The sequence below is a fragment of the Lepidochelys olivacea genome, assembly GCF_965140295.1.
Source record: "Lepidochelys olivacea isolate rLepOli2 genome assembly, chromosome: 2".
NCBI lineage: Eukaryota > Metazoa > Chordata > Testudines > Cheloniidae > Lepidochelys > Lepidochelys olivacea.
The window spans coordinates 218,503,204-218,516,163 of NC_140412.1; the positions used below are offsets into that span (position 1 = coordinate 218,503,204).

General features: G+C 39.8%; 1 protein-coding gene across 2 annotated transcripts in view; it reads left to right on the top strand.

Annotated features, from left to right (window-relative positions):
- Positions 1–12,960, top strand: part of THSD7A (thrombospondin type 1 domain containing 7A) — a 534,141-nt gene that overhangs the window by 493,033 nt on the left and 28,148 nt on the right. For both annotated transcript variants that reach the window (XM_084619828.1, XM_084619829.1), the window contains 3 exons: positions 1,100–1,241; positions 2,143–2,258; positions 7,975–8,092. In XM_084619828.1, the coding sequence (XP_084475954.1) occupies positions 1,100–1,241; positions 2,143–2,258; positions 7,975–8,092 (376 nt within the window). The remainder of the gene's footprint in view (positions 1–1,099; positions 1,242–2,142; positions 2,259–7,974; positions 8,093–12,960) is intronic.

Consider the following 12,960-nt stretch of genomic DNA (forward strand, 5'->3'; position numbering starts at 1 on the left):
ACAGTAGACACACATGCAAATGATTATAAGTTCCTATCAACTGCATTACTGGCAACAGCAGATTGTCAACCATCCCATCAAGAGGGCAGCGTGTCAGCAGTTCTTCATTAAAAGCAGTTGCTCAAGAAATCACCTCTTAATGTTGACGCTTTCATGAGCTATTGCCCTCCATTTTTAGGGAAGGTTAATTTTGGATGAGCCAGCTTTGGTAATATTTAAAGACCCCACAGTTCTTAGATCCTGTTCAATCTGGCTTTATCTCTCTCTGTAAAAACACAGTAGGGGCAGGACTACACTAAAACGCTGCAGTGGCCCAGCTACACTGATGCAGCTATGCTGCTGAGGTGCTTCAGTGAAGATGCTATCTTCACCAAAGGGAGAACTTCTCCCATTGGTGTAGGTACTCCACCTCTGCGAGAGGCGGGTAGCTATGTCAGTGGGAAATGTGCTGTATCACAGTGGGTTAGATCGGTATAATTATGTCAGAGATGTGGCATTTACATACCCCTGAGTGACGTGGTAATACCGATGTAAGTTTATAGTGTAGACTTAGCCTGGGTGTTCTTTAATGAGATAATTATCTGTGAAGAGCAAAAAGATGCGGGTAAAAGACTTAGGTGAAATTAAAGATAGCTTAATCCATCAGCCCTGTGTTTTTTGGCTGTCTGGAGTCTCAGGTGAGAAAGCAAAGCCAGTGAGGCTAAAAATGGGGTTCTCAATTTCAGAAGCTTGGGGACTTAGGGTTTTTTCCTCAGCATCTGAGTCAGTGCACTGCAGATTTTGGAGAGACAGCTCATAATCTGGAAATTCAGATGCTCAGTTGCTTTAAGGCAGTATCAATGAAATGTGAACTAGATAGGGAATTATTAAGGCATTACCAAGGTAATTCGGTATTATTAATTCCTAGGTATTATTACTAAGATAAAATAGGAAACTAAATCCTCCCATAAAATAACAAGGAAACAGTCCCTTCTAGGCAAAGTATAATGTCATTGTTTTACATTAGCATTTTGTAAAAAGGATGCTTACAAGGCTATTATGTTTGTAGGTAGAGAGACTGAATATATCAAAAATAATTGTTTCTGTTTTCCTTTTCAAGCCCTGCAATGGAAGTAACGTGCGTGAAAGGTCAGCGGAGCCTCTAAGACAACCTGATGAAGGAAAGGCTTGTCCTGCTTCCACTGAGACAGAACCTTGCAGTCTGAACAAAAACTGTTACCACTATGATTACAATGTGACAGGTATTAGCGTCCTTAAAATCTAATAACAGGCTGTAAAAATATAAGAGCTCTGCCTATTTTCACAATTTAGTTCTACATACAGCTAAAAATTAATGTATGAGTCAAGTTTGCCCAGTTAGCACCTGGCGTTAAACCAGGGCTCATGGTCCTTTACTTCTGATCCAAAAGAAGTACTAGAGGAATCCCTTTCACTCAGTCTTGCTAAAGTTGCTCTCAGCAGGTAGTAAAGAAGAGCTGGTTTGGCTATGCTACAGCTGCTTCCCTTAGAGTTGAAGTTTTGGCCTTCCAGAAGCCCCTACCCCTCCCTGCAACTAACTATAACCCTCTGTCTGCCACCATATCCAAGGTGTTTCTCTTGTTAGTGAGGCCCTCTCTGTTTGTAGTGAAACTGTGTTAATAGTGAAGGGGGGTTGTGTGTAAGAAGAAATAAAATACCTATAAGAGGCATTCATTGTACTCAAAGTATAGGTCTTTCTGGTTTCCTGTGTTATGTAATATGGTTTGTACAGTCTGTAGTGAAAATAGAGTGAAACTGTTTGATGATTCAGAGAAAATGCTCTTGAGGAACTGTGTAATTTGAGACTCATATGATTTCTATAGCCCTAGAAAGCCTATTTCTCTGGCCATTATGGTGTGTGTGTGTGTGTGTGACTTGCCCCCAAAAAATCCAGATAAACACAATATTTGACTTTTCAGAAATACATCATGTCACTGGGTACCTAACTATGGTTATTTCCAATATGTCTCGCTAATGGGTTCCATGAGCTTTTCGAATGTGTAAAAATTGATTCCGAGGGTTATTTTTAGGCTGTTTGAATTAAATGTATTATTCAAGTAATCAAAGCTTCATCAGAAATCAGTTTCATTGGCATCCTGTCCTGATGGTCTCGTTTATTTCCAGACTGGAGTACATGTCAGCTCAGCGAGAAGGCAGTTTGTGGTAATGGCATCAAAACAAGAATGCTAGATTGTGTTCGCAGTGATGGCAAATCAGTTGACCTGAAGTATTGTGAAGTGGTGAGTGGGAGGCTCTTTTCCTTTTGTGACTAAACTCTTCCTAATAGCTTTAATTCATGCTGAGCTAGCTGACCTGTGCTGCATGTAACCCATCGCCAACAGATGTTTCTTAACATTATTCATGGACTGCTAAGTACCCCTTGAAATGAGGCTGTGTCATCACCTGTGATTTCTTCATAAAATTTCCTCTGATAACTTATGTGTGCACCCACAAAGGGGTGCTGATGATTATATCCTGAAAGAAATGATTTGGGAACAATAAGCAATCATGGCGAATAAAGGTAATAGATCTTAATCAGAATGCAAATCATTCCAATTTGATGTGATTTCTGTGTAGTACCTTGGACAGCTGCCGATATCAATCATTTATTCAGTGTGTTGCTAACCGTGTGTCATGTGCCATTCTGCAGCCAGGCTGAGTGCTAGCTTCTTGTACCCAGCTGTGTAAGATGAGAAACATCCAAGCTGTGTGAAAAATTTGCTGCATTAACAAGGAAATGGAACTTCTTACATAAGCATGTTCAGTGGGAGTAATATTCAGCAGATGGATCACCTTAATTTTATGTAACTGTTTCATGAATCTGTTTTTAAACGACTGCTCAAGGCAGATAATACTATTGCTTTTGTCATTTCATGGGTCTGTTAAAGGAGACTGTATCTAGTAATGAGTGATACTGTACAGATCATGCCATGAAGGACTATGGGGAAGAATACACCAAGGTTTGCATTACAGAGAAATCTTCCTAGTTGTTCCAATGGAAAGTGGATGAAATTGCCTCAGCCCCCAAACAGAACAGACATTAAATCACCTGAAAGCAGGAGACTAGAATCACATCCACAGAGACCATGTGCCCTCCACAATAGCTCAATTTTATCAGCATCCTTTCCCCCCTCTCCAATGGACTTCCCTTGCCGACAGCTGCTTCTCAGGACTCGTCGTTAAGAGGGAGGGTTGCCAGTGCTGGAGGGAGCTATGAAAAGGTAATATATACTGGGCAGTGTTACATTTGAGAGAAATTCTGCCAGGCTGGTGCTATTGTTACCCGGGATTCTTTCAACCCAAAGCTCTTGGTAACTTTTACTCTGTGCGAGGTGGTGTCAGGAAATAAATCAGGGGAGACACGGCTGTCCGACCGATAGATGGCTGGCACAAACGGGATAACACAAGAGTGCTTTCACTTAAAGCTAAACTTTACTTAGTCTCAAGCACTTATACAGCCATCCGCAACAGGTTAGTAAAACACCTCCAACCCTTGATAATTACCAAAGCTGAGTGTGGCTCTCGAGTGACACAGCGGCAGGCTTCTGGTCGCCAAATCTTCCATCTGCCGGTGGGGACTGCAAGATGTATCCAGAGTAGAGTCCAAAAAGAGTCCAACTACCTCAAACTTTCCCCCCTTATTTATACATTAGACATGTCCCTTAAAGAAAACTTGTTACAAGCAGTTTCAGTGGTCCAGCAAAAGGTTCCTTCTGATTATCAATTAACCAGGTGTGGGTTTTTCCAGAGTTTGCAGCCTTGAGGCCCCCAATAGACATTCCTGGGGCACATTCTGCTCTTCTAAAATGCATGTATCAGCCACTTCAACACAATTCTTATCAGGAAGGACGGGGGGTCAAGCTGCCCTCTCTGTGCCATCCAAAGACCCCCCTCCCCTCCTGCCTTGCTTAAGCTAAGCCTGCTGACTTTGCCAATTTACAGCCTTCTGTCTTGGTTGCTTTTAGCAATAAGCCATAGTGGTTTCAGGCACTTTACTGGTTTTCCAAAGTCTCCCTGTACACTGTTTGTGTCCCTCCTGATCTGCCCACTCCTCTCCCAACTCACTCAATGCCCATGTGGAACTCTGAACCCAAAGGTTCTGAGCAAAGGATGCTGCAGTGGAGGCCACTAACATATCCTCTCTTCTGAGCACACAAGGTTTTCCTCTGCATATGGATCTTGGGAGTATGATCAGCCCTATTAATATGACCATTTACATTCTAAAGTCTCAGGGCAAAAAGTCAGCCCTTGGATGCCTGCCAGCAAACTCCACAGAATTTAATAGGAGCTGTTTGTGCATTAGAAGACAGAATTTGGTGCTTAAGCTATTTTTAGGAGATTACCATATTGATTATTATATAATGAGACATTGTATAAGTTATGGTCTGTCCATGTGAACATGTCAACAGAATGAATGCCTTTCATGAAACAATAAGTAAAAATGGATTTCTTTCTCCGTAAAGCTGTAGTAGTTCATCCCATATATTAGTGATTTATTATGTATCTACAAACTGTGAATTTGGGCAGTATACAGGGCAAATTATTGTTACTTTGTAAATAGAGATCTCATTGGAGAAGCCTTGAGCAGCTTTTCCCTAATTAAGGGGTGGGTGTTTGGCTGGTTGGACAGTGAGGACAACCAGTGGAACAACTATTTCAAAAACATCTGGCCTTGAGTGGCTAGCCAGACAGAAGCCCTGGCAGCCACACCACCATTTACCAGTGACCGCAGCAATACAGTCCTACTTTGGGAGGACAACATACGCTCTACCGTTTTTGCCACCCAAAGCAGGGAAAAAAACCCAAACCTGTCACTGCCAAATTGCTGCTGTGGACTGCAGGAGAGAGAGAAGCTGCCGCCAAATTGCTGCCGCGGCCAGCGGAACGCAGAAGCTGCCGCCGAATTGCCGCCACCGCGGAAACTCTGTTGCCCCTTTCTGACTGCCGCCCCAAGCACCTGCTTGGAACGCAGGTGCCTGGAGCCGGCCCTGCATACAATGATCCACTAGGTTTTTAATTCAAGACCACAGAGGGTATTCGCGTAGTCTGCATATACAAAGCCCTGATACATGACCAGTCTTACCATTCAGGCCCTTCTATTTGTTATGTTTTATGAAGAAGTGGCACATCAAGGTCAGTGACTAATCCAATAACTGTAGCATAAGACCTGTTTACCTGATTAACAAGAAAGCCAAGCTGTTGGAATCTTAAAAGACCTTTCATTCTGGGGGAGTGAAGGTGAATTATGTGAACTTCCATGTCATCAGAAGAAGTGGGATTTAAGAAATGACAGACTTTTCTATGTACTATGCACTTTTTGCTAATCTGATTAAAAGTGTTCTCTTTATATTTTTATAATGTGTACTATATGCATTGTAGTAAACCCTTTTTAATCTCATTTCCTTTAAGTATGTGTGGTGTGGTGGTGCATAACAAACAGACAGACACCTGTGTCTAACTAATATTACAGACTCATTAGTTATACAAAACTCATTCTATGTTCATTTACAGATACATCAAAATTGGTCACTGTCATTGTTTTTACTTAAGGTAGATGCAGAGAACAGAGATCAGAATAGCCATCCCTAATCTGAATTTTTAATAAGTAGAGATATTATCAGCCAAAATGTTATGGCTACATATAATTACATTATCCAAGAGAACAATAAAACCTTATCTTACACTCTGCAGAGCTATCATCATTATATTCAGATGCAAGCTTACGCCCAGTAAAATTCTAAAATTCCATCCTGATGCTATACCAGTAGTTACTGTCCTAATGCGGTCTGTATGATTTGACATTAGTTTCAGTCAATCGGCTAAAGAAGTTATCCAATCATCCTGATTACTGCCAGGATAAATCAATTTCCAGAGCTTTTTTCCAAATTGTATATTTCTGTGTAAACTCTCAGGGAACATCAATAGTGGATCACTTGGTTGCTGTCTGTTGTAAAATTAGCACATCACGGAACTCTTCCTGCCATTTCCTTGGGCACTTTAAAATTCAAATCACCTAATTCACGATGTCTCCCCCACCTCACCATCTGCAAATACCTGTGAGTTTATTGTTACTCATTTACTTGCATTTACAAATCTGGAGACAAGCATTTTGTCTGTATCGGACAGCAAGCTTCACTACTTTATTAGTACACACTCTGTTGGTCAGCCTTACATGATAAATCTCCAGCCGAGGGTAGACAAAGGTCTCTTGTTGAGTAACAAATATACTTGCAGACATGCAAGTGTGTGTCTATGAACACAAAGTAACACAATTTGCAGAGGACGCTTGTCTGGCAGTCTGCTGCCCCCTGCCAGGTATAGCCAAGAATACAGAATGCTTAACTTTTACATATTCAGCACAACTTCAGTATTTGAAAATTACTAATCAGAAACCACCTATTATCCAACAGAAGGCTGTGACCATTGGGATTTCCAGATGAGGGAAGTTTGTATATTTTTCCAAATGCTTAGCCAGCCACAGTTTCCAGGGCCAGGAAGCTCAGAGGGACTTCTTATACCAGAGAAAAGGGAGAGGAACAATGGATAAATAGGAGAGAGTTGGGGTCCTGATTACAGTGAACTATAGTGCATTTCAGCACACCAGGCTTTGGGAAGCCAGCCAGCACTCTGTAATCTGGGCTGTGACTCTCTCCTGTTCACCCTTTGCTTCCCTCTTGGGCTTCTCTTTTTCCAGCTGCTGAAGTCCTGCTGAGCACGCCAGCCTCGGGGAAGCCAGCCAGTTCTCTGTAATTGCATGGAGTCGGCTCTGTGGGCTTTGAAGTCTATGCTCAGAAGAGCTGACCCTGAGAGCAGACTTCCAAGCCTATTGGCTAGTTTCCTGATTATCCAACCCTTGATTATCAAAGGCTTTCAGGTGTCCCCTGAGAGCTTCGGGTAATCAAGGTTACTCTGTACAACAGAGAAAAACCAGGAATTCATTGGTTGATCCATAAAACAGAACAGAGGTCTCCTACCTCATTTGTCTCAGTAAATGACACTGCAAATGTAAGTCTAATACTGCCAGTATATCAGGGTCAGAAAGCTACCATATGTGCAGTATATCTATGGAGTACTCATTAATGGGCCTAAGTGCTGGTCTGTACTAGGTTTGAGTGGGAAAGAGTATTTTTATTTCCATTTGAAATCTAATTACTGGTTTTATGTTCTTATCCTTTGCAGTCATTTTTGTAATGTGTTTCAAGTTGTCTAGGTATCTTAGAAAGAGATTCTGTATGTTTTTTAATCATATAGCTTCAGATGGATAGATCCCTATCTGCAGCCTTCTGGTCACTAAGGCCCAGATCCGCAAAGGTATTTAGGCTCTTAACTTCCATTGATTTAAATGAAAGTTAGGCTCCTAAATATCTTTGCGGATCTGGACCTGAAAGACATAGATTAAATTCAATCCACTGCATAAAGGAAAGAACTTGTCACAACTGGAAGTTGCAGACCTGTTTTATGTTCATATGATTTCCTATCAGATTCCACATCTGCTCCCTATGCTGGACCTGTCCCTTTCACTAATGTTGGAGCTTTGTAGGATGTGTACTATGCCCTAAATTCTGTCTGTCTGTCTAGTCCTCCATAATACTGCTTCCTTTTTATTTTAATTTTGACAAATCTATAAATTAAAATTACAGAGCTGTATTCCTCCATCTTTGGGCCCTGATTCAGGAAATCACCTCTGTTTTTGAAGTGTGTTTAAGCACATGCTTAAATCCCCCTGGCGAAAATGGGATTTAAGCATTTGCTTAGGAGTTAAGCACAAGCTTAAGTGCTCTTCTGAATTGGGGCCCTAGTGAGGCTAATATATTCTTGATTTTTCTTTCTCTTTAATAATTATTAAATCTTTAATCAAATGTGATTAGCTCAAATTCACCCTGTTCTCAGTAGTATAGGCTAGACTAGTGGGACAGACCACACTTCACATGCTGACAGTTGTGTCTCCTCTTTTAGCTTGGCTTGGAGAAGACGTGGCAGATGAATACCTCCTGTGTGGTGGAATGTCCTTTGAACTGTCAGCTTTCTGACTGGTCTCCATGGTCTGAGTGTTCCCAAACATGTGGCCTTACAGGTTAGTCTGTTCTTGGAATATCTTTATGGCTGAGCATTTTTTAAAAATCCAACACAACTAATAACCTGCCAGGAATTTGAAGAGTAGTTGATTAGAGAGAGAATGATAGGGGGCCTAAGTCTGGTTTTCCTTTTCCAGGCAAATAGTAGGCTTCATTGAGGTATACGTAGTTAAAGTGAAAAGGATTTGGCCCACACTGGAAAAAAAATTCTGACTCAATAAATAGATATGAGATATGACAAATGATACATGACTTTGCCAGAGGAGATTGACCATACTGGGCATATTAAACATAGATGTCCCAGCAATGGGAGATTTAGCTTTACAACTCTCATTAATATTATTGAGATAAGAAAATCTAAATCATAATACATGGCTCTTGAAAGTTTAACCCACCATAATAACAGTCATCACATACTTCCTCTTTTTTTATACACAGAAAATAGGAGATTTTGCTTTCGAAGAGCTAATATTTTAATTTTATTTTTATATAGAATATAAACACATAATGAAACAAATCACATATAGATACATGCACAAGATGGAAATAGCATATAAATAAAATACAATGTCCATTATTTGTAAAACCTGGAAAACAAAACAAAAAACAAACAAACCTGAACCCAAAGAGGTCAAGCAGGGCATCAATTATTAAAGTGACTAAATAGATAAATAAGTGATAACATAACCTATGAGTATTGGGGACTAATATATACTAAACTGCAAAAGTATGCAATAGTGAGACCAGACATGCTCATATTTTTTCCTTAGTTTCTATTAAACAGAGTCATTTTTTTCCATTAATGGAGTAGTAGAGAGCTCACTAAGCCAATCTGTATGTGTGAGGGAGGAATTGCAGATTTACATTTTCTAAAATTATCTCTTTTGGCCTCTAAAATAGTTACTGCATCCACTTCTTAATGTTAACTGGTAATACCAACTCCTCCAGCACCCCTCAAATATATAAGCTTGTAGAAAGAACGATAGCAACACTTAAAACGTTTTTGAGAGAGTACTGACCGTGGCATTCCAGAACACCTCCATTTCTGACAGATGTGTGAAAGGTTGGCATGTGGCCATTAGCATCTCCAACATTAATTGTGCGTTACCAATCTAGCCTTAAATGAACATTGTGGAGTGCAGTAGTACTTTTTAATATCTTTTTCTGGAAGAGTTGCAAGGATAAAGAACTTGAAGTATCTTTCACATTAAGCCAGATATCCCCTCGGGTTTCTGTTCTGATAGTAAGGCTAAATTCTTTTCCCCATTTTTCTTTGAGACTGAGATTGAGAGCATAATGCAAACCTTAAGCCACCTATAAATAATTCCTCCAAGGTTTTGTTTCCATGTGTCTTAACATGTTCTTCTAGAAGTGAGAGAGTTGAAACAGACCAATTGTCCCCTATCCTTGCATGAATCCTTGAGCATAGCTGCTGAAAGAAGGAATTGTGAGACAGCAGTAGCTGATATTTGTTACATACGTAATCTAAGGAGAACAGTCTATCATCTTGTATTATATCCTTAATTTTTGTTAATCCTTTTTCTCTCCAAATTGTCTTAAGCATGGAGTTGGCCTTGATCCTGAGGCATAGGTTATCCCATAGTGGTACAAGAGGAGAATTAGTAAGATCGGATGCTGTAATCATCTTAATGTGTTGCAGGATGCATTGTGCAGATGCAAAGATTGGATTTTTTCTTAAGGGTATGGGAAGCCTCTTAAGATATGTAAAAGAAGAGAGAGGGAAGCAAATGGCATAGCTAAACTTTCTTCAATCTCAAACCAGGTTGGTTTGTATACCGAGCTACTGGAAGGGAACCACCTTACAACAGACCAAATTTGGAATGCTAGATAATGTAGGTACAAATCTGGCAACCACATAGTTGCCCAGGATGTGACAAGTGATGCCATTTTTTATCCCATATAAATTGCATCATAGGCCCATTTATTTGAGCAAAAAGCAAGGGAGAGGCTTTGAAAGGCAATAGGCTAATGATATAAATCAGTCTTGGGCAGATATTCATTTTGGATATTTCTGTTCTCCTCAGTAAGGGTAGAGGGCGGAGACCCTACCTCTCTACATCCCTGGGCATTTCTTTTAATATGTAGTCCATATTTATAGAAACATATTTGGGAAGATGAGGACAAATGTTAACACCTAAATTAGTTATTTCTTTGCATATTTGAAATGCAAATCACCAGCATTAAAAGATTTTTTTTAAAAGTGGGGGATTAGGTTGAAACTATTCTTCTTCCATTCATGTCTGAATATTGCAGTATGTAGATTAGTGGTATGTTATTACTAGGGGGAAATAATTTTGTTATTATTTATTTGTATTGAAGTAGCACCTAGTCAGGAATCAGAACCCCATTGTGCTAGGCACTGTACTCACATAGAACAAAAAGATGGTATGTACTCCAAAGAGCTTATAATGTAAGTATAAAAAACATACATTTAACATTATTACAAAAATTTCCTGATAACATAGTTAATAATTTTCTACTGTGGTATTTAATTATTTTAAAGTATTTCTATTTTGCTCATCACCACAGTGTCTGAGCCCTTCACATACACATTGTAGGATTTGCAGTAGAAGTGCTTGGAGAGTTTATCATTACTTAGACATTAACAGAACAAGTTAGAGATGGAGACCAGATTTTCAAAAGTGCTCAGCAGCCACAAAGGGGGCCAGATTTTCAAGAGCTCTGCTCCCATGTAGACTCCAAAATGGAGTGGCCATTTTTTAAAAAGCGCTGAGTACCCAGCACCTCCCATTGTTCTGAGTTGGAGCTATTGGTTGGTGAGCTCTGCTGAAAATTTGGTCACAAGTATCTAGGGAAATTTCCTATTAAACATGGGATATGTCTACACTTGGAGCTGGGGGGAAGACGGGGGCATGGTTCTCAGTTCCAGGAGACATACCCATGCTAGCTCTGATCAAGCTAGTGCACTAAAAATAGAGTGTAGTCATGGCAACATGAGTGGCAAGAGGGCCTAGCCGCACTGAGTACATACCTGTCAGACCAGTGGCACATATTCACGGCAGCTAGCTGGGAATCACACCCCCAGCTTGAAATGTAAAAATACACATTGTGTATATATGTAGGTAGGTAACTATACCCCCCAAATATATTAAAAATAGCAACATTATTTAAAAATACCTCTTGAGGTTTCATTGCTTTTTATGGATCTTGACATTCCTAAATATATCTATTTGATGTTGCTAACAGACAGTAAATTGATTTGGACAGGGGAAAAAATCTCATTCTGTATTAAAATAACATCAATTTTAGGTAGGTTTCCATACAGTAACAAAGTCTAGAACGTAGAAGGCTGATTAGCTCTCCTTCCATCTTGCACTAACATAGGCCGGTACACTTTTGGAATGGTTTTGCACATAGCAATTGCATCCTGTGCTGGGTTTTCAACTCATTACCGTGAGGTCAGAGTTCACTTTCTTTCCTCTGTGAAGCTCCAACTGCAAGAGCTACGGATGCAAAACTATGAGGATCCACTTGACAAACCTTTTTTCACCTACTTACAGTGAACACAGGAGTAGAGAGGCCAAAAAGGGGGCTCCCTTTCTGCAAAAATTGTTGTTTTTGAGATAAAGTTTTGTCCTGAATTGGGACAAAATATCAAAACTCCAAACATTTTCACAGAAAGGGATTTAAAAGAAAAGTTACATTTTGGAACAGCTGAAGTGCAATTTATCAACTTCCCAGCTGTGTTAAGGGAAAATGCTTGTCAATTTCTCTGAAGTTGACAAGAGGATTGCAGCCCAGTTACCAGAGTGGCAGAGTCCAGCTACTCCACCTCACACCAACCTACACCCTGCCCCCTTCAGCCAGGTCCAGGAACTAGAGATATGCTGCCCATCCCCTAGATCTAGGGGGAAAGCAGTGTGATTAACTCAAAAAAAAATTAATCGTGATTAAAAAAAATTAATCATGCTCACTCGTAGTTTTAATTGCACTGTTAAACAATAGAATACCAATGGAAATGTATTACATATTTTTGGATGTTTTTCTACATTTTCAAATATATTGATTTCAGTGACGACACAGAATACAAAGTGTACTGTGCTCACTTTATATTATTATTTTTATTACAAATATTTGCACTATAAAAATGATAAAAGAAATAGTTTTTTTCAGTTCACCTCATACAAGTACTGTAATGCAATCTCTTTATTGTGAAAGGGCAACTTACAAATGTAAAGGGTTTTTTTTGTTGCATAACTGCACTGAAAAACAAAACAATGTAAAACTTTAGAGCCCAAAAGTCCACTCAGGCCTACTTCTTGTTCAGCCAATTGGTAAGACAAACACATTTGTTTACAATTATGGGAGATAATGCTGCCCGCTTCTTATATAAAAGTGAGAACAGACATTCACATGGCAGTTTTGTAACCGGCATTGCAAGGTATTTACGTGCCAGATATGCTAAACATTCATATGCCTCTTCATGCTTCAGCCAGCATTCCAGAGGAAATGCTTCCATGCTGATGATGCGCATTAAAAAAATAATGTGTTAGTTAAATTTGTGACTCAGTTCCCTGTGGGAGAATTGTATGCCTTCTGTTCTGTTTTACCCGCATTCTGCCATATATTTCATGTTATGATGACCCAGAACATCTTGTTCATTTAAAGAACACTTTCACTGCAGATTTGACGAAACACAAAGAAGGTACCAATGTGAGATTTATAAAGATAGCTATAGCACTTGACCCAAGGTTTAAGAATCTGAAGTGCCTTCCAAAATCTGAGAGGGACAAGGTGTGGAGCATGTTTTCAGAAGTCTTAAAAGTGCACACTCTGATTTGGAAACTACAGAACCCGAACCACCAAAAAAAGAAGAACAATCTTC